The 26,380-nt window shown below is 36.2% G+C and overlaps 1 protein-coding gene across 11 annotated transcripts in view; it reads left to right on the top strand.

Moving 5' to 3' along the window:
* The window catches only part of AGFG1 (ArfGAP with FG repeats 1), a 44,411-nt gene extending 19,355 nt beyond the window's left edge, over positions 1 to 25,056 (top strand). For 2 of the 11 annotated variants that reach the window (XM_026854584.1, XM_026854591.1), the window contains exons 3-15: positions 8,957 to 9,072; positions 9,593 to 9,755; positions 10,727 to 10,883; positions 15,572 to 15,691; positions 16,318 to 16,389; positions 17,349 to 17,558; positions 18,367 to 18,550; positions 19,248 to 19,327; positions 19,611 to 19,703; positions 21,244 to 21,291; positions 22,692 to 22,850; positions 23,474 to 23,565; positions 23,920 to 25,056. In XM_026854584.1, coding sequence (XP_026710385.1) covers positions 8,957 to 9,072; positions 9,593 to 9,755; positions 10,727 to 10,883; positions 15,572 to 15,691; positions 16,318 to 16,389; positions 17,349 to 17,558; positions 18,367 to 18,550; positions 19,248 to 19,327; positions 19,611 to 19,703; positions 21,244 to 21,291; positions 22,692 to 22,850; positions 23,474 to 23,565; positions 23,920 to 23,979 — 1,554 coding nt within the window. In that variant the 3' untranslated portion in view covers positions 23,980 to 25,056. The remainder of the gene's footprint in view (positions 1 to 8,956; positions 9,073 to 9,592; positions 9,756 to 10,726; positions 10,884 to 15,571; positions 15,692 to 16,317; positions 16,390 to 17,348; positions 17,559 to 18,366; positions 18,551 to 19,247; positions 19,328 to 19,610; positions 19,704 to 21,243; positions 21,292 to 22,691; positions 22,851 to 23,473; positions 23,566 to 23,919) is intronic. The other 9 variants (XM_026854586.1, XM_026854585.1, XM_026854593.1 and 6 more) reach the window with 9 other exon arrangements.
* Positions 25,057 to 26,380: the final 1,324 nt, after the last annotated feature.

Raw genomic sequence — 26,380 nt, 5'->3', positions numbered from 1 at the left:
GGGGGGGGGGGGGGGGGGAGATTGTTTTGGCATGTTACAACTGTATAACATTGCATGTATGTGTGTATATGTATAGCACATTGCTGACCTTTTGCATAGGGAAAATAGTAAAGACTCTTCCATGGTTTCAGATGTAGTATGTTGGCATCTTTCCATAAGATTAGACTGTAAACTCCAGCTTTGCTCTAAGCCTCACAAGTGTAAAGGAAAATGTGTACATGCATGTGTGTGTACCTTCCTCCCCACATCTTTTTTCAGTTTTTCACTGATTCTGCAACAGCTAGAGAATGTTACCAGTTTCATTTTTCACTGTTCTGGAACCTTATGTGATCCATACTCAGTTGATTAGTGTAGTTGTCCTTCTTACTATAGACCTGACTAGTCTGCCAATCATGGTTACTAATCATTAGTTGATACATGATTGACTACTGACACAAAAAAAGTTCACAGATCTCTACAGTGCTATACTATGATTCAAAAGCAGGGGGGTCTTTGCATTTGTCATACTTATTCCTCTAATTAAACTACTGCAATGATTTAAATGAGCTACCTCATAAAGGAAGATGTCTTCCTGAGTTTTGTCTTGCATTGTTGGATAGCAGTGCATCGCCTTAATTCCAAAGTAACACTGAATAGATATTTGTGATTATAGATGGTAGATTTAACAGGCTCAAATACTGAACAGAAGTGATTCTGTTTTAAACACTGTTAGAAGTTTAAAACCTAATTAAAATGTTTTCACTTTGTCATGCTGCATGTTGCAGTAGTTAAATAAGCATTTTGCTTTCTATTGTTGGTATTGGACTTCAGAGTACTCACCTGCAGATAAGATAAAGTATTGGGCAGATAAATTTCACCTGACCTTACAAAAGACCTTTGCTTAGCTTGCTCTTCAGCATAGGTGGTTCTTGTTGTGTATATTAAGAAATCAAATTTCCTAGGATAAACTTGTTCAAACCTGGAACTGTCCAACACTTTAGAATGTAGACATGTGAAACAAAGTACAGTCACTGAATAGTGACTTTAGAAGTGTTAACATTCAGCTGTGTTAGTTCTGCAGCTACATATATTAAAAACCTCAACTTTTTGCGATCTGCTATGTTCTGTTTTTCTGTAGCTTTTAAAATATTTTCACTCCATTTTGTCCTCCCCAATTTTTCTCCAACATGGCCAAGGCCTCTGTGGTAAACATTCTTGCTTCCAGATGAGGAGAGATCATGGTACAATAGGGAACTTGTTCTGAATAGCAAGAAAGCTTCCCTGAGATAAGGTAATTATTAAGGTGGTGAGTTGTTCTTAGAGGAAGTAGTTTTCCATTCTCCTTCAACGAGTATTTATAAGGTCAATGTATCATATGAAGGTGACTTTTTTTTTTTTTAAATTCCTAACATCTGAAATAGTAAATGTTCCCCAGTGGTTGCAAATTATGATCTTTCTGGCACATATGGGTAAAACATTCAGGTACTAAGAGGCTTCCACAAAGTGACTGCTTTTGGAAGAGATTATTCAGAGCAGCTTCTCTTCAGGTGTGAGACACCATCTTCCCTCTATATACACCTCTAAGGAATGTCTTTCTGGCACAGGTAACTTGAACTTTTTCTGGATTAATTTTTCTGCTTCAAATACAGATTTAAATCTCTTTACTGTACTAGAAGACATCTGTATTTTGGTGTAGTTTACTTATCTGCAGGTATAAACAGATGTCTGGACTCTAGTTTTGCTGATGTTGGGATTAGCTCACTTTTGCAGCAAGAATAGACATCTTCAAGCTGATATTCCTCAAGTGTCTTCTGAAGTCCTTTTGAAGGATAAAGGCAATTCTGACTTACTAGGTAGGATTTTTCCCTTCTTCATTCTCTTCATGAAGAGCAGTGTGAGGTATTTTTCACACTGTATTTTCATGTTGGGAATAATGAGGAGAATAATGAAGATGGCTCTGTTTAAATACTCATAATCAAATTATGTTAATGTTGATTAGGCCTCTGATTCAGTAGTGCAATGGTAGTAGAAAGTGAACTCGCTGTTTGCAGGAAGTGCAGGTGGTCCTAATCTCATGTTGCCATTATAACTGAATATTTATTCAGAAGCTTTCCCCTGATGCTGAAAAATAGTATTATGAGGCAAACCAGTCACGTAGTTCATTCTTCTGCTACCCTTTTCAAAAGTGCCAGATTTTCTTCTAACCTTTCCAATTAGCCCCTTCTAATATGCATATGGTGGAAGAAAATTATTTGGACGGTCTTGTATTTGGAAGATCTATGTTCCTCTGATGGCAGAGAGCATGTTTACCTGAGCTAATGAGTAGAATGCTGTGTGGGTGTGCTCAACTGCTTGGGATTAGTTTAACAGGGCTTAATTTTGTTTTGGTGCCAGCCTTCCTGACTCTTGATAGCACCTGTGCAAGTACCAGTTTCCCCCACACGCTTGTAGAACTAGTAGCAGTACCGGGCTGGTTCAGAGCTGGTGTTTAGCTTGACTGAAACACTGTCCTAGAATCTCCTTTACTATGGAATGTGGCCTAGAAACCCTGGAGTGGAAAGAGCAGTACTAAGCTGGAGCTGATGAGTCCTGACAGCATGAGCTGTGTAGTCAGGTGTCCTTGTAGTACATCCCTGGTTCTGCTAATACGATATAGAGATACATGAGCTGATTGTGTGTAGAACAATGTCTTTGTTAGCAGGATTTAACTAGCTTGGACTCCATGCTTATGAAAGCAGCTATAGCTTCTGGACCCAAACTAGCTTTGAAATCAGTACACTGTCAGTAAGAAATTCTTTTAACCTACAGAGATTAATGAATAATATTGACATCAGAAGTGCTGAATTACTAAACAAAGCTATAACTTGCTTACATAAGGGAACTATTTCCAAATCTTTCTTCCTGTGGTGAGTGTTATGTTTTGGAACATAGTTTTGTTGTGTGGTAATCTGTAGTTCTTTGCACTGTCAGCATTACATTTGGTGCATAACTGAGGATATTTTATTGAGGGGGAGGGGGAGAAGAGAAAATCTGTCATTTACCAGACTCCTCAAAGGTAGTATCTCTGAGCTTTTTAAACTAGACTGATGTGTAATCTTACTATGTCTGGACCTTAACAAGAAGTGCTGTTGGTCAAGTAGTGTGCTTTTTCCTAGTTGAAGTGCAGCTTCTACTAGCAGAAGTACTTGTCCTATTACAGCATTTCCTTGCCATGCTGTCTTCTCTGCATACAAGAGAAGGTGACTTTGAGTAAAAACTTAATTTTGCTGGCCTAACTGAATTTTTATTATTCCTAACTAGCACAACTATGCTAATAGGAGTTTCTAAAGTGTGGTCACTCAATGTGTTGTGTAAGCAGAAGGCCTTTGTCTCTCCCATATCCGCCTTCCCACACACACTGGAGATCTGTATCAGTGAAATAGTTATGACATGGTAAAGTGTTGTTTTGTAATTGAAATATGTAGCACTGGCATAGAAATAACTGAAATCTTATATTGTCTCAGGCTTTCTGCAAAACCTGATGGATACTGCTTTTTTTTTATTAGAAGCTTTTTTTTTTAGTGTGCCTGTCCTTCCTCACCTTTTCAACTCTTAAAACACATACAGAAACTCCCAAAACACAATAACAAACCTAGAAGCAAAACTAAAAGCTGAACATTTGTGTAAAACGGGTATGTTTATGTTCTTAGCCTTTGAGCCCTGCCTGGAACTCCTGAAAGCATGTAATCTTACTAGGAGGCTGGGTTTTAAACTAGAAGCCTTTCTGGTCAACTTTATTTTGTGGAGTACCAGATGTGCAATGAATGGGATGAGTTCTTTGTTCCTTTCTGTTAAAGCTGAAAACAAGGGTAATTACTCAGTGTAGGACTACAAATGTAAATAGTGTATGGAAAACAAGATAAGTAAATGCAGTTCTGGGGAAAACAGTTTTCCCCTCAAGTAGAATAGTTGTTGCATGCAGGTTCAGGGAAACCAATGTTATGAAGAGAAATATTAGGTAAAAACTTTATTGTAACATACAGTAGGCACTTGGCCCAATTTCTCCTTTCAACAATATATTTAAGTTATATGGCAGCTCACAGTTTCTGCCTTGCTACGTCCTGGGTTTTTATGTAGGTCAGGGTGAGTAAGTTGAAGCTGGTTGTGATTCTCATTCCCTCTTTGCTTCATGCTGTACTTGCTGATCTAATTCTGAACTTCCCAGTATTTAGTTGCCAAATGCCTAATGACATCCCTTGAAGGATTGGAGTTTGCTGGCAGGGATCAGGTACTGTTCTTCCCAAACCAGTTGTAAAAGGATTCTCAAACTTTTAAATTTTGTGAAAATAATTTCTGAATCTTCATTTCTACTTATTGTTACCTAACAAGATAAAACTTTGCTTTGTCTTGGTACTTTGTGTTTCCCATAATGTAGTAGAGACACAAAAAATTTCAAAGTCTTGTGTCTTGTCAATCCTTCAATAAAAGTAAAATTTCAAATGTTGCATATGCTTAATCATTCTGACTTCAGTGCTTTTTTTGTTTCTGCATTGGTGAACCAGTGGGACATGGATCTAATTATACTTTTCAGGGACAGTGGACAGTGATTATGGATTGTTGGATATGTTCCACAGTTTCTAGGGGCATCCACATAACTTCAATGTTTACTCTTAGCTCTGGCTTGCCAGGCTCTTCTCTAAGCAGAGTGTTCTGTTTAATAGTTTTGGTTATCAAAAGGAGGAGTATAGCAAGGCTTTTGGTGAATGAACAGAGCTTTTCAGCAGAGGCTTATTTGTGCTGCTGTTGCAGAAAGAACAATATTAATATTACATGGCTGAATCAGAGTATACCCAAGAAGATGGTGCAATGTAGAAGGATTTCAGAAAGCCACACAACTTAGGCCTAGTATCTTAATAGTAATGCTGTGTAACTTTGTGTCGAGTTGGGATGCTTCTTCATATATATCTGTAAAAGCAAGGGAATGAGTTAAAATGGAGCTTAAGATGTATCATAAAACTTGGGCAGTAGCATTTTCCAAATTAGCTCTGCAAGTCTGATTTATGTATGGAGTAGTTATGTGTTTTGAAATATATTCTCTCCGGGATATCAAATTCAAATTTCTCAAATCATATGTTCTGAATTTTTGGCAGCTCTCAGTCCAGACAGAGAATAGAACTGAAGCTCACGTTGAAGTATTGGCAACTAAAGTTGCTAATCTGATTTTTCTACGTTTCCACTTTTTTTTTTTGTTAGAAATACTCTTAGTATCTCAAATGCTGTCAAATTCAGATAGTGGATATAAAAACTGTGAATAGTGGGGAGTAGTCAGGGTACCAAAGATGTAAATGCTAAGTGGTCATTCCCCACTATAGCTCAGTAGCAAGATGTATGGCATAAATTCCCTTGATCTTTATCACAAGAGTAACTTTAAAATAGCTTTGAAATTTAAAAAAGTGATGGCCTGATCAGTAAAAATATTCACATTTCTCATAGCCAACTTTTCTTTGCACAAGATTCAGTACTGTTAGTGACTTATTTTAAGATTATGGAAAGATAATGTCCTGGTTTCGGACCTATTTCAAAAAACAACAGTTGTATGATGATGCAAGTTCTGTCTCTGACAATAATATTCTTATTTTAATTCCCAGTTTTGATTTTCATCCTATGGTATTCACAGCACACTGACATTTGGGTTTTTTGCAGATAGTTGGAAATTGTGTGTTAATGGCTTGCTTGAAGCATAATCAATGCAGTATTGTGGATCCCTGTCAAGTCAGATGATAGTAACAAAAGTATAGCTAGAAAGAGCATACAGGTCACCAGCAAACAAGGAAAGACAACAGGCCTTTTATTGTGTTCTGAATGCTTGCTTGGAATGGCTGCTGATTCAAAGCATTGTGTGGTACTTCAGAAACAGACAAAAATGTGCCTTTTAATAGTTTCTTGTGTGATATTAAAGTTTTATAAAAATTGGCTTTCTAAAGGACTTGTCTGTATTTAAGACTTCTAAGAAATTGTACTTTTTCCAAGAACTTAAGTGAAATTTAATTTGCATTTCTGGTGTGATAAAGTAAATGTTTTAACCTGTTCGTATAGCTACTGCTGTCACTCTGTTAAAATAAGAACTTCTTTTTGAATTGTGTGTGACTTATTTTGGTTGGTGGTTGAGTGTTGTTGCATGTTGCCCATTGGTAATACTGTTCTCTCTGCTACCAGTAACAGAACCAATAAAGAGTGCCTGGCAGGTTTAATTAAATTATAATAGTGACTTAAGGCATATTTCAGTTGTTACTGCTTTTGTGTTTAGGTATTTAGAAGAAATGAGTTGCTCCAGGAAACACTTCTGGAAGCCTGCTTTCTGAAGGTTTGCAAAAATTGCAATGCAGTGCAAGAATTGACACCTTTAAGAAGCTTGCATCATTTTAAACCAACAGTGTGTTTGGACAGCACAGTCCTCCTTCGTACCTGTTTGCATCTTCCTAGAACTGTTATCTACTGTAGCTGCATAGCTGGTAAATGCTCTAAAGTCACACAGGACCTTGTTTTCTGATTTCTCCTAGAAATCATCTGTAGTGTTCAGGAAGGCTTGAGACTATTTGACATGGAGTTGGGTTTTGGTTTTGTTCTGGCTTTTTTATTCTTTTCCCCTCACTCTGAATCCGTAGGCACTTCAGGGTGAAGATGAAGCAAAAAAACAGGAGGGAGAAAGGTGAAAAGCTGGGTTGTGGTTTGACTGTTGCTGTGAGTTGACCTCAGTACAGGTTTCAGTGATACTAGTGACATGGCAGTTGTGATGAGTTTCTTTGATCTGACTTGTTTTGGGCGGTAGGAGAAGGAGGAGTAATTTAATGGTCTGATATGGGTGGGGAAGAGGGACCTCCTCGTATTCATTCACTAGCACATCTTAGGCTGGATGCAGTCTAACCATCATGGTACAGCCCTGAGTGTTATTCTGCTAAGGTGTGGGATCAAGCAGGGGCTGTTCTAACACTTGTTTTTCTACTTGTATGAAATTAGGCACAACTTTTTCTTCAGTGTTTTCTGATGGTCCTCCCAATCCTGAAGTTGGGGTTGGGGATGTGGGGAGACTGTGTAGATTTAGACACCACCAACTCCCGCTGCCAGGTATTCTCTAACTAGTCACAAACAGGACTTCCTTCCTCCTCGCAATCATAATTGTCAGTTGGAACAGTTATACTAGCAAATCCTGAGTATGGAAAGACTACTGCTGGCCCACATCACACTATCTACTGCAGATGTTTAAAGCTATACCCATAAATGTTCTGAATTTATAAATTTTGTCAGCAAAAAGTTGTCCTCATGTGAAAGATTACTACTATTGAAATAGTGCTTCATGCTATTAGCTATAATAATAGAACAGACTTGTGACTTCTTTTAAGTTTATGTCTTTTAACTTTGTAGGAAGAAGTATTAAAGAAGTGAAACTTCAGTTTCATTTAATCTATTTACCATACTGCAAAAAAGGACTGCTTAAATTGACAAACTCAAATCAGTGTGTTGAACTTAACCCTTTTGTGGAGTACAATTACTGAATAAATGCTGAATAGCTGAATTTATTTGAAGTAGGAACTACTGATCTTATTTTTAGAGGAGATTTAAATCACTAATTTAGAGCTATCCTTTGGTCATTAGATCTGTTTCCCACTGTTGTGGTTTGTTCTATCCAGTAGATGACGAGAAGGACTGTAGTGTTGGACGTGCAAGCAGGCTACATAAGATAGAGACATCAAGTGTGAAATACCTACTTATGCTGTCTGTCTGATCTCTCTAATCCTTAGCAATCTTTGAAATGACCTATAAGACTTATCACATTTGACAACTACTGCTCCCAAAGATGCTAAGTTGCTGCAATTTTGGTGGTTAGTTTGTCAGGTAAAGAAGAAAACTTCTCTGGGGAAGATGCTGTAGTGGAAATATCACAGCTTCTACCTTAATTTGCCAACTTCCAGGGCAGTTGGTTTATGCAGTTCTCGCTTGTTAGAACATGTGCTTCCTCTGTAGTTCATGGCGATAGTGCTGAAAAGCTGACATTTTTGCAGGATAACAGGCAACATTTGTAGGAGGTATGTAAGAGGGATAGTCAGGACTACTTCAGAAAGTGTATGAGAAAAAGTGTGCATTGTAAAACCAAAGCTTTTTTGACTCTACTTCTCTGGAAGAAACTGGTCTAAAGTGGCAGACTTTTTAGAGGGTAGCTGATGTTTGGTATATTGTCTGGGTGCATATTCAGATTACTTCCAGAGTAGTCTTAAGTGCTTAAAGAAAATGTTTCAAGTGTGACAGTTCCTGTGATTTGCTTAGTTTTGAGAACGGTGACCTTTCCTCATGTTTTGGTCAGGAATTGAAGCTGAACAACTGTGGTTGCTTCAGCCACTCACAACTACAATTAGAAAATTAAAGCAGGGCAAGAGTACTTTTCCCCCATTTCTCATAGCCTCATTCAAATTAAATGTATGTGATACCATAGAAATTGTATCATGGTAAGAAAGGTTGTTTAAAAACAAAAGTTGCTATGCTCAAATAGTAATTGTAAGTATAAATACTAGACCTCAGATCATTTAAAAGCTACCCTCCAGGGTTTATGGCATATGGAATCTGTTGAAACAGTTTAAACCCTGAAGTACAGGTAAGGGAATATGTGGAATTAGGTGAAGGAGAAGAGTCTTAAAGAGCATAAGTAAAAATAGTGTTTTGCCCCTTCATGAGTACATACTATGTATATTTTTTAAAAGCAGTATTTGAGAGTAAAATTTGATGCTAGGATTTTCTTGCCCTGCTGTGATCAACGGTCTTTCAGCTTTAAGTCTTTAGACCAGTATGTGGTGCACTAGTCAGTTGTTAAAGCAGCTCAGTCTGGAACAAAAAAAATGTGCAGCCATACACTTTAATAGTTTGATGTATAACAGTTGTAAACTTAATTAGGCTTTGATATAAGATATTTTCTCTGATTAATCCATGGTTGGTTTTTTTTTATAAGGTGTGCAAACAGATTTGGCTAGGCCTATTTGATGATAGATCATCAGCAATTCCAGACTTCAGGGATCCACAGAAAGTAAAGGAATTTCTACAGGAAAAATACGAAAAGAAAAGATGGTAAGATAGCTTTACAATTATAAAGATTGCCTCTGTGACAAAAAATGAAGATGGACTGTTATCCTTATGTTCTTGGGAGTGCTCTCCTTGTGTACTCTTTGGACTACATCACACAGCTCTGTAAAGTGTAATGATTTCTGGACTTTATTCAGAACTCCTACAGGAAGCAGACAAGGCAAACTATTTAAAGAAGTTTCTCAGTGTGTAGTTCATATTGATGGAACAGAGGCTTAAGGGCATGTCAACAACAGTATAAAGTAAGAGTTTTGCAGGCTTTTTTTTTTTAGGCAGAAGACATGTGATTTGTGTTTTAATGAGTCCTATAAAATACTGATGACTCGGAATTCTAATCCATTTTTAAAAAAATATCTGGCATATGTAAATAATGGGCATTTTGCAAACTGCTTGATAGAATTTTTTTCAGGGTCAGTGACTAAAATACCAAAGCTGAAATCTTACGCATGTTGAGCAGAAATTTTCATGTTAAACTTGTAAAGACTGTTGCTCTTTTTGAATGTAGGTATGTTCCTCCAGAGCAAGCAAAGGTGGTGGCATCAGTCCATGCATCCATATCGGGGTCTTCTGCTAGTAGTACAAGCAGCACACCTGAGGTGAAGCCACTCAAATCTCTCTTGGGAGAAGCTGCACCCACACTGCACTTAAACAAGGGCACACCTAGCCAAGTGAGTAGTGATGGAGCTGAAGAACACAGAAAGTTCAGCAGTACTTTTTTAGTGGCACAAGAATTCTTGCTCTAACAACTTTTGCCTAAGGGTATGATCAGTAAAGACCACTTTATGTATTTTGTTGAAATATACAGTTTAAAGATCAGGTTCTAAATTAAACTTGTTTCTATTGACCAAATTGATTGGTTCAATTATGATTGTCTTTTGCTTAAATATTTTTGAAGTTTGAACCTCATGGGATATATTTTCATGTTTGTTTTTTCAGTTTGAAAACAAATGCCTGATAGTGTTAACCGTGAGATTACTAGTGAATATATGGATGAAAAGCATGCATGTTCATTATTACTTGCTATGCATTCTGTAACTGTCTTATGAAGTGGTTTTCAGGGAGTGTCTTTATGCTGTTTTATAAAGCCAGACAACACTATGCACTTAGCTTTTTGAGGGAAGACAGTTTTCTGAAAAACTGTTCTACCTTTAGGATACAGGCAACTCTTTAGTTGAGCTCTTAAGACTCAAACAGTAGAAATTAGCAGCTTGGAGCCCTGCTGTGAAATTCTTCAATTTTTCTCTCCCTATACTGAATTCTAAAGATTCTTTTTCAGAATGCAGTAAATAACTTTTTCCAACTTGTAAAACTAAGTTTTATTGCCTGTATTTCTACTGTATTTGCAGTTTTAAATATGTAATTTTGAAGTTACTTAGATGCTGTTGCTTTATTCTTTTAGGTCCTGTTAATCCATGGAAATTTTCTGCAGAGTTCCTTTAAAAGCCACCATAGTAGCATAAATAGATTGTCTTCCTCGTGCTGTAGGGGGAGGGTCTGTGCTGTATACAGCATCATAAACTTAAGGAATAAATGGGTTGTTAAAGAAATATGCTTAGTCTATCCTTCCAGAACTTTGTAGAAGTCAGTTTGGAAAAATATCAGCTTTTTTTGTATTAGCTAATTGAAATGTTGTTTGTAGTCTCCTGTTGTAGTTCGATCTCAAGGACAGCAGCAACAAGAAAAGAAACAATTTGATCTCCTCAGTGACCTCGGCTCAGATATCTTTGCTGCTGCTCCTCCTCAGTCAACTGCTACAGCAAATTTTGCTAATTTTGCACACTTCAACAGTCATACTGGTAAGTATTCTTATCAGTGTACACCTTTTAAATGTATAAAATGTAGTGATAAAACTTTTAGTGATTTCAGCCTAAAATTCTTCATGAGGTATATGTAATTTCTCTGCCTTGAGAATATTTGTATTGCTCGAGATTTCCTTCAGATCTTTATAAAGAAGGGTTGAAGACTTAAAGGCTGGTAATTCTGCTTTTTGAAGTGGGAGTTACTAAAGCTATTTTCCAAGATATGTATGATTAGACTGTTTCTGCCTACTACTAGAACTTTAAATTCTTTGGGAGAGAGAGTGAGAGGATGAGTAACAATGTAGGGAGAAGCTGATATTAGACCTTCAATTTTCTTTCTGAAAATTATTAGGAAGAGCAATTATGAAAAGCAAGCAGATACAGAGACTTTAAGGGAGTTCAGATGCATTGACAATAACAGTCAGTTTGTTAAAAAGGATAAAAAGGCTTCAAGGCTTCCTCAGTTAAAGGATGACCTCCTCCTTTGTGTGTCTGTTTGAAAACAGAATACTATCCATGTGGATAGTATTCTGTAGTTTCAGGAAGAATAAACAGGCTTTGAGCATATGTATTGACTGAGGATGGGGATAGGCCTTGAATTCTTAAAGAATGACTTCAGTAAAATATATTGAGCCCTTAGGGTTTATTTTCAGGCAAAGATCTTGAGCCATAGAAGTCTGTCATAAAGAAAAAGTTGGTTCTGTTGTCACTGAAGTATGTTGTTGCTAACTTGCATTGTAATTGTGGGAAAGTACCTTTGCCTGCCTTACCTGAATAGGCTTTTCATCTAGTTTTTCTGAGAGAAAATGTGATGCTGCTAAGCCAACAAGAATAAGTGTTTTCTTGCAAATCAGTCCTGAGATTGTTAACAGCTGAGAGGAAGTGTAATAGAGGGGACTTAAGACACACCTGAGGAACTGAGCAAAGTATCAAGGCTTTCTTAAATTCAACTTTTAAAAAAAAACTTTGTGAAATAATTGGCTGAATTCAGTGATACTGAATAAGGATTGCCATTGCAGTATATTTTGTAAAATACTTAGCATGAAATCTTATGTTCATCATCTTTTTGGAGGTGTATTTTTAACTGGGAGAACTTGTGCTGGCTGGCCAGTGTTGTACAGTGTCTAGGGAAGAGGCTGCAGATACTTAGTTCTTTCTAATAACTTATTCTTTCCAAGCTTGTTGCTGAATGGTTCTGTATTTATATACACTTAACTCCTCTTTATGGGTTTTGGGAGATGAAAATTCTATTAGAGCATTATTTCAAAACTGTGTTCCAAATTTAGGTAAAATTCCACTGCATCTCTGCTGAGTAATTTTTAAAAGGATAAAAAGCAATATGAGCACTCGAGTAGAGATTATCTTATGAATGAGTCTGTTAATTTCTGATTGAATTATGTGCTGAAAATCAAAATTGAGAGGAATACTCAGTTGTACTGACTAGTTTTCTGTTTCAATAGTTTAACATTGTAGTAATTTCCATGAGTCCTTTCCATAAGTTTTAGAACCCAAAACAGTTTCAGGGTTGGTAAATCAGTTTCTGAAAGACAAAAATCTAATTCTGGCTATGCAATAGCTGAATGTGTATTGCGGACTGATTTATCTGAATGTGTGTCCTGATTTGCTAGGGTGAAACACTTATAAGACTTGTTCTGTGTGCAGTAATCACAGGGTAGTGTTAACTGGTGAAATGTTACAGGCTCTTCCCTTTGGAACACGATGAGGGTTGATCAGTCCATTAACTTGGGCAAAAATGTGTGTTAAATGTTTATTTAAGAAGCTGTATAAACATGTAAATTTTTTTTTGTAATCACACACTACTGCAGAGAATAGAAGAACTTTCACTTAATCCAACACTACTTTCTCAAAGTTTGTTCCAGTGTTCTTGTCTTAGAACTTGGTTTTAGTGGTGCCTACAGGGGATGGACTTTTCTCTTTCCCTTCAGGTACACTATGGTTAATGAAAGAAATCACTGAAGAGCACCAGCATATCTAAGGTCGTCTTAGTATAAGTTACTGTTTCTGCAGTTAAGGCACAACTGAGTACAGCAGTTAATAGGAGAATATTAACAAACTTGTGCTGTGATCGATAAAGTGTAGATGTAAAGCTTGAAAGTTATGCAGGAAGTGCAACTTCTGTGTTCCTTTTTTCTGTGTTTTCTAATGTACTTAAGCTGGCTCAGGACACTGTTGCCTGTGGAAGGGGAAGCATGCTGACCTTACGCTTACTGTCTGTATTTAATTTACAAAGTTCCGTAACTTCTGCAAAATGATGAGTTTTTGAAGATAATGGTAGATAACTGTTCCCTGTAGTTTACAGACTGGTTAATGGCAACAAAAAAGATAGGGTTTTGGCCTGTAGGCTTTCTATAAACTAATGGAATAGAAGATCTGCACAAAAGACTTTAAAAAGGCATAGTGACAAAGCACAACTGTATCACAGGTAACAAGGGAGAAGACGCTTTACCCAGGAAAGTAAAACAATATGACATAGTTACTGCCTTCTAGATAATTATTTTTGATCTTGTAATTGAGTATGTGTAGACTTTAGGGGTTTTTTGGTTTTGTAACGTTTCATAACTTTATTCCACGCTAGGTAATGCAAACCTCACAGAAGAAACTATGCAAAGATTGTAGGGACAGCTTGCATTGCCATGACTGGTGTTGTCATACTTGAGCTAGCTTTAGCCAGCTAGCTTTACTGCCTCATTGATCTGCGGTCACAATAGCAGTTGTAAATCTATGCCAATCTGCAACCCACTGCAGTTCCTTACTTACTTAGGGTTGTTCTTGGCTTTACTGCATGGAGATCTGAATTTTGGGATTGCCATTCTGTCCTTAAAAACACGATCTACATGTTGTTCAGGTACAGGAAAGTACAAGTCTTACCTGGTCTTTACCTTTGTGCCACTTTTATGTAAGTTCAAACTTTACCACATAAAATAAAGCAAGATTAACATCTGAATACTCTGTAAGAGAATCTTTACATCTCTAGTGTTTTGACATGGGTCCACTTGCAAATCATATTTTCTGTATCAGCTGATGCAATACAATTGTGAAAAGTGGTCTTTAATATAATATGTTCCAATTTTTAATCTAGACCAAAAAGATATCTTATTTTAAGATTATTAGCATAATATTCTGTTTGTGTGAGTGGTTAAAATAAGAAATTTTGTCACCGTTCTAGGAGTGACATTTACATACTTGCCTATACTCACCTATTACAAACCTATACTTATGGTCATCTAAACATTAGTCTCCAAGTAGCCCTTATCCAATTGATGCATCGGGTGAAAGCATCGCTTTCATTTTAAAGTAAGGTGCAATTGAATTCTTAATCTATTCCTTTTAAACTACTGTTTTAAAAACAAAACAAGCAAAAAAATGCCCATGTAAACCCAATATGCATGTATGTTTGTAATAAAGTGGGATCAAGTAGAGTCAAACCTTGGCCTCCTTCCTAGTATACCCTGTGAAGGGAAATACTTGCACTTCCATATGTATTAGCAGCATTGTGGAATACAGTGGTTTGTATAAAAATGTCCTTTTAGTTTATAAATCTGTAGTACAGATGTTTTTAAAATACAAATTAAGTGGAACTTATTAGCATTATCTGGCTATTAAGTAACAGCACTTAATCAGCATAATGTATTGGTTTTGCATATAATTAATCTGAAAAATCTTCAGAATAAACATATCCTGACCCAAACATATAATATATTGTATCTGTTATTCTAGAAGGTGTTTTGAGGGCTTTCTTTAGATAGTAACTCAGGTTACCTATAAATATGGGTTTGTTTTACATCTGATTAAAACATACATTTTTTCTCTTTGTTTTATAACAGTGTTTAATACTTTCTGTGGAGCTTATCAGTCAGGCACATGATTCCCGTTGAATCTATAGATGCTTGAATGTCCAGCTGTTTGAAGTTAGATGAGTGTTAACTTTTATTTTCTTCTATAGTATGGCACGAAAGGAAGGTGAAAACTGAAACTCTGTTTGAAATTTCCTTGGATTTTATTTTGTGGATACATCCTATGAATGCTATCTTCTTGATATTGGTATTGATTTTCCATATTTTTGTATTCGTGATCTAGTTTTTCAAAAACTGAATTTTTCAGTGAAATAAACTTATAAACGTAGCCAAAACTATTCAAGTGATGCTGAACTAAACTCACCCAAGGAAGGAGCACTTTGTATATGAGGAGTTAAAATTGTCAGTATGTTACAAGAATACTTTTTAATTTTTATTTCCAAAGAAACATTCTGTTAGTCTACAAATCCAAGTTTTCAAAAGTAGCATTTAGAATCATACCTGGTTTGGATTCTGTAGGTGGTATACATGTGGTATTCTGTACTTGGCTGTTTTTTCCTGACCAGCCGTTGCTCGATACACGCTAGAGTTAAGCTGAACTGGACTTCATCAGGTGATGCAGTTGTGAGTAGTAGCATGTGTAAGGAGGAGAGTGGTAGCCTTAACTGCTCTGTGCAGGTGATTAGAGAAAGTTTGTTCAAAGACAACTTTCAGTTGTAGAATAATATGTATAATTTCTTCATGTAAAAAGAAATTACAAGGCAGGACATAACCCTTGGAGGCTGTCATGACCATGAATTCAGTTAATACATCTGTTTTGTGTTTATTTCCCATATCCATTAACATGTTTTATTCCTTTGCAATTTACAGCGCAGAACTCTGCAAATGCAGGTTTTGCAAACTTTGATGCATTTGGACAGTCTAGTGGCTCGAGTAATTTTGGAGGTTTCCCCACAGCAAGTCAGTCTTCTTTTCAGCCCCAAAATACAGGTAGCACTCCTAGCACTTTTGATTAACACTTAATTGAAATAATCCTTACCTTTGTGTTGGAAGGTACTTGAGTTTATTTCTTGCATCTGCCTGCTTTAATGCAATCAAGCCATCTGAAGCTCTGGGGAAACTCAAAATGAATTCCTTCTGTTTGGTGGTGTTTGTTTTATTTTTTTTTCCTAATGCTACTCAGAAGTCTGATTTATGGCACTGTGTTTATTAGCTCTACACCTGAAATAACAATGGAAAAAAGTAAACCAAATTGCTTCTTATAATTACTAAACTGACTCTTTATTTTGTAAGAGAAGTGTTTCAGTAAACCCCAAAGCACATCACAGTACCAAAAAAAGTGTGTGTCTGTGCATTTGTGTAACGTATGCACACACTTCAGTATGTTTGACTTCATGTGTAGAGTCTGTTGCTAAAATTTATTTTGCTTTCCTTTGATTATGCTTTAGAACTTCTGCTTGAGCTTACACTTACTGTTTGTCTAGATCTTTGGCTGACTGATTTTCTTTTCCTTTTTTTTTTTCTTTTGAGTGTGGTGTCGTTTTAAACTTTTTTTCAAATTTTCTTTCTCCCTTCTTATGTTAACTTTAACCCCCACACAATTTCTGGCTGTCCAGCGTTCAGAACGCTTTCAGCTAGCTGCAGTTTTGGTGAATTTACTTCAGCTTTCCCTCTCCAGGCTGTACACAGTAAGTTCCACGCAGTGGAAAAACTCAGCTTGCTTCATTTAATGTCATTGTAGTATAGCATTTTCATTCCTACTGTTTTAGCTTATTGATTATGCTATTAGAAAGTTGTGTGTTCTGTGGTATGAGTGGAATCTTCAACCAACTGTTATAAAATGTGATACATACACTTAATGGAACAACTAATTTAAATTTAAGTACATGACCTGCCTAATTTAATTGTCTGGACACTGAAGAATTGGAAGGTCGTGGTTTCATATTTGAACTGAATTTCAGTTGTGTGGACCTAAGTCGGATTTGTAAAGTTGATTTATATATCTGGCATCAGTGGAGACTTAGTATAAAAGGACCTGTGTTGTGTCTTCCCCCTCACTTCTTTCCTCATTGGATGTAGTGCAAAAATCTGAGGACAGAGAACCAAACTATCTCTCTAAACCTTGGCATGAAATCGTACTAGTTTGGGGCTTCTAGGCACTGTTTTTTTGTTTAGAATGATGACTGACATCTGAAATGGTTAAACATTGTGCTATTAAGTAAATGCAAATAGTAGCTATTCATTAGACACATATGACAGGAAAATGAAGCTTCTGGACTATTAATATGAAAAATCCAGACAAATACTTATTTTTCTAGCAAAATATTATTGTTGAAGTTATTTTAACACCTAATGATTAAAATACAGTTTTTCAAGATCAAATTATGACTGATATAAGCTGTTGAAGTTTGGAGGATTTTTTGTCCTTGGTCTGTAGACTGAAAAATAATAATTTTTTTTTTTTTTCCTGATGATCCAATGTAACTTTGAAGGAATTTGGAAAAGGTCTTAAACGTGTAGGATGGGGCAGGGGAACATGTTGCCTCGTGTAACCACAAAGAGGTGGGGTTATTGTGTCATCAGCTACAGTTGGAGAGACTTTCTCTAGCTTTGGAGTGTTGATCATGTTTAACTTAATTTGTTACAGGTGGAAGTGCTGGATCAGTGAATGCTAACTTTGCTCACTTTGATAACTTCCCCAAATCCTCCAGTGCTGATTTTGGAGCCTTCAGTGCTTCTCAGAGCAACACAACAGCAACAGCAGCCAGTAAAGCTGCAGTGAATAAACCGAATCTCCAGTCAGCTGACAAATATGCAGCTCTTGCTAATTTAGATAATATCTTCAGCGCAGGGCAAGGTATTAAACTGTATTCTTTCAAGTGCTTAATTCTACATGTGTATGCTTACCACGAGGATGGCTGTGCTTGTCAAAATAGTAACCGTATTTCAAAATGTCCTTTAAGTTATCAGTAGAATTTCACTTCAGTGTACCCTTAATGTGTAAGATGTAAGCTTTAAGACTAACATGACTCCAAAAAGATGTAATGAGAAGACTGCTTTTTGGTATCCTACTTAGTATCAAGATGAATACTCTAAGTGGTAATATTACTGCAGTGATGAAAATATATAAAAATACAGGTCTATACTTTATATTTGTGCTAAAACCTATAGTGAAGGCTCTTGAATGGACAGCTACAGTTACTGCAGAGAACTGCCAGAGAGCATTCTTACCTCTCTGCAACAAAAAAATTGGGCTTTATATTTTAATGAACTAGTAGCAGTGATAGTTGGATTTAGTTGACTTTAAGGAGAAAAAGCTAGTGATTCTGTAACTCTTTCTTCTCAAATGGTGTATAAATACTTCTGTGGTTTGTAATATAGAGCTTTGTTCTGAAATGGATTATTTGAGGGTACGTGTTCTGTTAAATTTTCTAGTTAAAGATGACAGTAGTATTGAGTCATTATTTTCCAGGAAAACCACAGGCTCTTTGGAGCTGCAGAATATCTATAGAAGCATGACACTTAGCTAATAGCTAATGGCTTGTGAAACAATTTTTCTTCCTGTATGTCCTAGTGCATATTTAATTTTTAAGTCTAAAACTTAAACAACAGGGCAGAAGGTGAAACCATCTTCATCACTCTTAATCTGGTTCCTTTCTTTTTAGGTGGTAGTGATCAAGGAAGTGGCTTCAGTACAGTAGTGTCAGCATCAGCAGGTCCTGTGTTGTCAGCCCCAAATCAGTCAAGTGCATCTTCAGACAAGTATGCAGCTCTAGCAGAATTAGACAGCGTGTTCAGCTCTACAGCAACCTCTAGTAACGCATATACTTCCACCAGTAATGTTAGCAGGTACTTTGTTACAAGTAACTGATTTTCTACATTGACTTCAGCAATATGCAGAAAAGTAGCTCAAAGTTATTTCTCAAATCCATTTTTATTCCTTACCTAAATGGGGAAATGTTGAATGAGTTTAGAGGTAGTACTGAAACTGCATCCTTTTGTTTTAAATAAGTACGGCCTAATAGGGTATTATAAGATAAAATTAAGAATACTTTGTCAGCAGAATGTTCTCTACACCTTTCTAGTCATTGTGAAACCTGTTAGATGGTAGCACTTTCCTCTACAGATTATTTGCATGCATACTGAATCATAGCATCACCCCTGGCAAAAAATTATTCAGATATTTATGCTGCTGCCAACCTCTTGTTTTAATCATTGAAGTAATAAATACCAAACACCTGTTAGAGCTCTGCTTGGTATTGCAAGTGCCCCTAAAGCTTCTGCTTTGCAAACTTGATGCTGATGGCCTCAGATCAATATTCTTTCTCCTGCTGTTGGTGGAGATGACTTTTCATTGCTCAGCACTAGCTATAGCCTCTGACCCTGGTATCAGAGGCTCAGTTCCTGGCATCAGTACGTGCAGTTTGCAGTTTGCAAACTGCACGTAAACACTCCTGTTCTCTTTACATATCAGAAATAATTGTAAGTTGTATTTAATTGTTAAACAAGCAATTCTGACTTCACTGAATGTATGAATTATTTTCAGCAGTGCTTTTGGAACAGTACCCGTGGCTGCTACTGCACAGACACAGCCTGCATCTTCGAGCGTGCCTGCTCCATTTGGAGGTATATGAGTGTTACTAACACCTTTTGTGGACTGTGAGCAAACATCTTATTAGTTTTTAGTTGACAGGGGTATTCTTTGATACTAGTGATACTGAAGGTACTAAAGGATGCCAAAAAAGTACTGTTGTCATGATGCATTTCAAGTTAAGCATTTTACTATAAATTCCCATTTTCCTATTTTAGATATTTATGCATCTCTGTATAAAAGCTGTGTAAACTTAATGTGAGTCAGATTAGCTATTTTTAAAAGACTTTATTAAATAAAATGTTTTTAATCTTTCAGCAACACCTTCCACAAATCCATTTGTAGCTGCCCCTGTTGCCCCAGTGGCACCTTCAACAAATCCATTCCAGACCAATAGCCGAGGAGCAACAGGTTAGGAAAAAAACACTAAGTGTTTGAGAAACTTTCTTTCAACACTTGCATTGATTCTTTCTTCATAGCTGTGTAACTTGTTCCTTAAAGATTTTCTGTATTATCTATCTGTAGTCTATTTGACATGTTGTGTGTTTGTTCAATGTAGAGTACAATCCTTATGAACAGGCTCCAGAAATCAACTTTTAATATAAGTGATGTTTTTTATTGAGCTAAGGACGTTATTTTCCTGTTTCTGGCCCAATCCAAGGATTTCAAATGGTGGCCAAGAAAAATGTCAAAATGATCTGTTTAATATCTTCTATTACTACTTAAGTTATTTGTAGTCTGTGTATTACCAGTTGGGTACCTCCCAAGACTATCTTTGAAGCATGCTTCATAGCAGGTTGCCCTGAAATCAGGGATTCTTGAAAGCTCTGCTGCTAAGCTGGTACACTTGCTTTTTTAAATTCTTTCATTATTTCAAAGTCCTGAAAGTCCTCAAAACCAAATTTCTGAAGCTATAACCAGGAAAAACAAGGCTTTTTGGCTGTTATCTTCTCACTAGTCCACTTATTCAGTACACTGGTGGTATCTTTTATTTTTCTCTTTTGTAATAGTAAAGCATATGTTTAAATGTAATCTTTATGTTCCTTAATTACATTTATTTTTCTGGGGGAGGATTTGGTAGAACCATAATTCCATGGACAAAAACTTAATCACTTTTTTGAAAAAGCAGCTTGTACTTTTCTTTATAACACTTAACTTGGATTTATATGACTACAAGATTACACCAATTTTGCTCTCCAAAGTCATTGCTAAATTTTGGCACTTTCATCTATTAACTGGACTTCCACGGATTTAAATCTGCTGATGCATGCATTTTAACATTGAGTTGTGCTTTGCTTATTTCTAGGTAGGTTGAATGAAACAGAACAGGCTGAGTTAAAACTGAATTGATCAAATTCGTGTCCTCTGCTAAAATGAATTCTGGTTTTGGTCCCTTTTGAGATACTATGCAGCTGAACTTTTTTAGCTATTTAATGCTGAAAACATCTTTCTCTTTTTTTTAATCTCATTCCTAACTGCTATTTTGTATCATTGTTAAGAGCTTGTAGCCTCTTTAGATAAATTTGTTTGAATATGGCAACTCAGTATCCTTCTGTCTTTTTAAATTGCTATTCTTGGCTTGCAGAGGTTCCAATCCCTTGGCAGCTATAATTGATAAGTGCTAGGTGATGGGGATAATGACTATAACTAAAGATAATATTCTGCCCCTTTCAGTGTAAGGTGTAAACTTGTAGCTTGTTGTTCTACGCTAAGCTTTCTTCTGCATGAACTTTGCTATTAATTATATGGGAGATCTGTTTTGTAGCATCTATTTCTAACAGCTTTCTTAGCTTAATCTATTGCTGATCATGCTGTGGATGAATTGTTTGGTACATATACGTGTGTGCATATATATATATATATATATATATATAAAAAAAACCTAAGAAATGACTGTTCAAGAGTGTATAAATGATTTGACGTTGTCTGGTCTCTTTGTGGCTTCCATAAGGCCTCTCGGGAGCAATGCACTCTCACATATTTCCTCAGGCTCATTTTGGTAGGTGGCCACATTTGGTATCAAGTTTCTTGTGGCTAATTGTTCTTGCTTGTAAAAGCTTATTGATAAATATCTGGTTCTCTGCAAGTAGAATTTTGAAAGACTTTCCATTTTTTAAAATGGAGTGGGTGTGGGTATTTGGCAACTGGGCAAAGGGAGAGAAGATCATGCATAGACAACCTATTAAGTAACTAAAACAAAACCATTATTGATATCTTCCATGGTCACGATATAATGCTAGCAAGTTGAGTGACTTGAAGTTTCTACCAACAGTAGCTTGATGCCTTTTGGGATATCCCAAGTCACTGCTCATTTTGTTCTGCTTTTGTTTGCTGTTTTAGCAAGTTTTCCTGTCAAATCGCTTCTCTGCTAACTATAACTCGAGAAAAATGTTGGTACATTAGTTTTGCATGTACTTTGTCAACAATTTATGTATGTATAATGTCTTGCCCTTGAATAGTTTTGGGACAAATTTTTCAACTGATAATTAAGCTATATTCATTGCATACATTAATTTTTTTAAACAGTTGAACTTGCATAAAATTGAACTTGTAACATTTCAGAAGAAAAGTCCTGTGTCTAATGTGTAACGAATAAAATGGCTGGTGTCTGTATTTGTACCAGAAAAACTTCTATACTCCTTTCAAGGATAACTCCCAAAAGACTGAATAATGGTTTTGTTACTACATTTTTTGCACTTTATGTGCTCCTGTTTATTTGCTGAAGGCATATGGAATTGCATGTGAGCTGTGTGTTCTTTACTTGAAATGTTTAGCAGAGAATCAGATGAAAGATTTTGGGGTTTTTTGTTTTAAGTCTTACCTCAACAATAAGAGCGTTTGCAATAGGAACTTTGTGTGCAAATAATATGCATGGTGAGGATTTCCTTTAAAGTGACATTAAAGATGGGATGAAGAGAGAGGGGATGCATGTATCCCTTATGATTTTTTTTTTTTTAACTTGTAACTTCCTGTAATGCAGCTTGAAATAGGAAGATCCTTTCATGCTTTTCTCAGAAGGAGAAAAACAGAGGGGCTTATGCTGCCTGAAAGTGCTTGCTTCTGATGTGTACAGACTCTTACCAGAAAAACTTGGGGGAAGTATATGATAATGTAGAGAATGTAAAAAATAATTTCCTTTTCAGAAAGTGTGTCTGAATGTGCTGGATCTAGTAAATTTTAAATTATTCCATTTGTTTTAAAGTGCAAAAGTAAATTATGCACCTACTTGGCAGTGATCCAAGCTAACAAATCAGTTCAGTGGCTGTAGAAGTTGAACATAACTTCTATATGGTCACCAAGGCATTAGGAGACTTTTCTTAACATGGCATTGTAGTAATTTGTCTGATAAAAAAAGGTGATTTCTTAAAAATAATTGAATGGTATTTTTTTGCCTACCAGCAGCAACATTTGGTACTGCATCCATGAGCATGCCTGCAGGATTTGGAACTCCTGCCTCCTACAGTCTTCCTACTAGTTTTAGTGGCAACTTCCAGCAGCCCACGTTCCCAACCCAGGCAGCTTTCCCTCAACAGACTGCTTTTGCTCAGCAGCCAAATGGTAGGTCTAAACGTTGTAGATAATCTTGTTTAAATCAGAAACATGGAGAAAAAGATCCGTCTGTAAGTTAGCAATAATGGGTGCATATTTACTTCTGTATGAACTCAATGATAATATTGATGAGGGGTTCCCATACTTGTATTTTGGCTCTGTAGTTGAGCTTTCTGACTCGGATGTGTGCAGTGACATAACTGAAATTTTACCACAATCTGATACTAAAATTACAAGTATTCCCAGGTTTAAAGGGGTTTTATGCAAGAAGGATTGTTTTGTCTTCATTTTTGAGTGTCTGCAACAAATTATAACACTTTCTCTAACTTCATAGAACACAGGCAAGAGAAAATTGGAAAGTACTTTCTCCATAAATTTAAATGATGAAGTTGAAAAAAGTGCATATGTAGAAATTGGAAGTTGATTAGTTCCAAACAGTTGAAACCAAACAAAAAGCCCAGCCATTTTTTTTTTTTTTTTTTTACAACTTATATTCCCTGTAGTGTTTAAGTAGGATCAGTGCTGCTGATCGTGTAGTCCAAGCTTCCCCTTATTTTTGTGGGGGAGCTGCAGCAAATAACTCTTTGAAGATAGGTTACTCGTTAATAATACTTCTCATTTATTTTTCCAAGGAGCAAGTTTTGCTGCATTTGGACAGGCGAAGCCTGTAGTAACTCCTTTTGGACAAGTTGCAGCTGTTGGAGTATCTAGTAACCCTTTTATGGTGAGTTGTTGCATAATTTTGATAACTTCTGTATGTCTGAAGAAGAATAATCTTTAACAATGTAGACACAAAGATTTTTTTTCTTCAAATAAGGGAAGGCAGCATATGAATCTCCTAAACGCAATTCAGTATTATGACATGACATTTGTAGGGCTGCTCAAATCAAGAGATACCTGTATATCATGCTCTTACAGTAGCATAACTTGATAGAATCACCAAAAAAAAATCAGCAGTGTAAGAGAAATACTTACTAATAGGTTGTTTTCTTTTTTATATATCCTGTATATATGATTTACGATATGGGAAAAAAAATTGTAAAAATTTGTCTTAATTTCTTCTTTTGTCTTCCCCCAGGCTGGTGCACCAACAGGACAATTTCCAACAGGAAGCTCATCAACCAATCCTTTCTTATAGCCTTATAGACACTTTACCCAAAAGAACTCTTATGTGGTCACATAACATCTCTGCGCCTCTTGCACTGTTGTCTTGTTTCACTGATATTAGCTTTAAACACAAAAGAAGTCTTTAAGAAGTAAAAATAAAAGCCTGCATTGTGTACCTTTAAAAAAATTTTTAAAAAAGTAAATACACAAAACCCAAGAAAATCAACACCCCCACCAGGTAATAACGTGCAAAACAGAGGGCTGTGGTAACATCCTTGAACCTGTGAACTGGCAGGTAAAAAGTAGCGGTATCATGTATATTAAAATTGGCTAATAAGTTATTGCAGATACCACATTCATTATGCTGCAGTACTGTACATATTTTTCTTAGAAAATAGCTATTTGTGCATATCAGTATTTGTAACTTTAACACATTGTTATGTGAAAAATGTTACTGGGAAATAGATCAGCCACTTTAAGGTGCTGTTGTATCTCTTGGAATGAATGAGCTACATCATTTTAACCATTGGTATTGGAAGTCATGAAGTTAAATTGAAGGTTTGTTCATTTCTCAAAATGTTTTCCTTTCCTAAGAGCTCTTCTATTTATACATGCCTAAATCTCTAATGTTAGAGGGATACCTGTCTGCATAATAAAGCTGATCTTGTTTTGCTACAGTTTGCAGGTGAAAAATAAATATTAGAAAAAACAATTGTGTAGCATTTTTTCTGTGCAGTAACGTTTTATTGGGTTAAAATGTACACATTGTGAGTCATACACAGATGAGTTACCAAAAGTAATATGCTTGAAGGTGAGTTAAGCTTAAAATTTTCACATGCCTCACTTTGATAGGTTTCTTTGTGTCCTTGTGATTAAGCTTGCTGTTTTAGCTCAAGTGAAGTGACTGATTGACCAGGAAAACGTTAACTTAGATTATTTTGACAGAATAGCTGTGTAGTGAAGGATACTGGAAGCACTGAGGAGGGTAATTACTTGATAAATGGTTAGCTGCAAAAGACACTTAATTATGGATAGCCTTAATTGTGATCAGAACGGTATGTGTAATACCAGGCCAAGGTGCCACAGATGTAGTAGTATTCTTTTTATTTATTAAAAAATGATATGTATTAGTAAACCCTCCTGTAGAATATTACATTAATCTATTATCTCTTTATTTACTGGAATATTTCCTGCCATACTAGAATGGAATCTGTAGGGGGAGGAAAAAAGTCTGACTTGTCTAGTCTGTAATAGTAAGAAGGTTCAACAAAAATACTCTGGTGTAGAATTGTAGTTGGCGATGGTGTTTTAAGCACAGAGATAGCTTGGCTTAAGTTTAAGTGTAATACTGGAACTAAGCAAATAACGTAAATATATAATAAATACATAAATTCCAAGCTTAAAGATTTGTGACCAACTGGAGAATAAAATTCTAACAGCTTTCAAGATAATAGGAATAAATAAGATCAGATTGATTTTTAAGAGAAGGATGTACAAGCCTATTTGGGGCAAAAGTGAAAATTCATTTAACTCACATTTTTTTCATTTAAATTTTGTGTCAAAAGAGACATTTCACTTGTAATTAACTTGTAATTGTTTGAATGTTAGATATGCTTATTTCGAGGGTAGATGGAAGTTACTGTTGCTTGTAAAAATGCTTGTACACCAGGACTTTTGACTTCTGTTGCCTGCCTGTGCGGGGGTGTGTGTGTGGTAATTTCTGTATCTCTTTTTTTTTGAAGCTTTGGAGATCCCAAAGCAGGGGACAGGCAGCTTATACTAGCATTCCTCACTTAAATGTCTGGGTTTGTCCTGTTGGCATATTTAAAGTTAAAAGAGATATGAAGTCTGTCTTTTCTTTCTGATGACTGCTGGATGGGTTATGGTGTGTAGTTTAATTCCCAAGATTCTCTGGGAAACTCACTAAAAAAATCCTCAGCAATTGAGGGTTTCCAAGATGTTAGTGATGCCCTTGGTTTAACCACTGTTAGCATAGTATAAATAGCCATAGTTCTTACCTGTTGTTGGCCATTACCTGTTTGGGGATAGTAACACATAAATGCAGTAGAGGCTGGGGAACTGCAAGGGTTCAGAAAGACTTGTGGAACACTTAAACGTGCTTATTGCAGAGAACTTGACCAAATCAAATGTCTGATCATTGAGATGAACAGCTTTGTGGAAGGGGAACAGTCCTGTGCTCTCTTCACCTAAACTGATTTAAACTAAGCTTGGGGCAAGGGCTAGTGAGATCAGCATCTGCTGAAATTGCTCAGATCCAAATGAAGTTGATAACTGCTAAGAGATACTGAAATTCACTTAAGTATGCAAGGCATGTTGTTTTACATTATGCTGTAGAAATAGTGGAATACCTTATTTTTCATAGCTTCCTATATGCAGCCATGCCTGTTTAGTATATATATGTTCACTACTTT

Source organism: Athene cunicularia (genome assembly GCF_003259725.1).
Source record: "Athene cunicularia isolate RWA chromosome 9 unlocalized genomic scaffold, athCun1 chr9_part1, whole genome shotgun sequence".
Classification (NCBI taxonomy): domain Eukaryota; kingdom Metazoa; phylum Chordata; class Aves; order Strigiformes; family Strigidae; genus Athene; species Athene cunicularia.
This window is presented reverse-complemented; position numbering and strand designations above follow the sequence as displayed.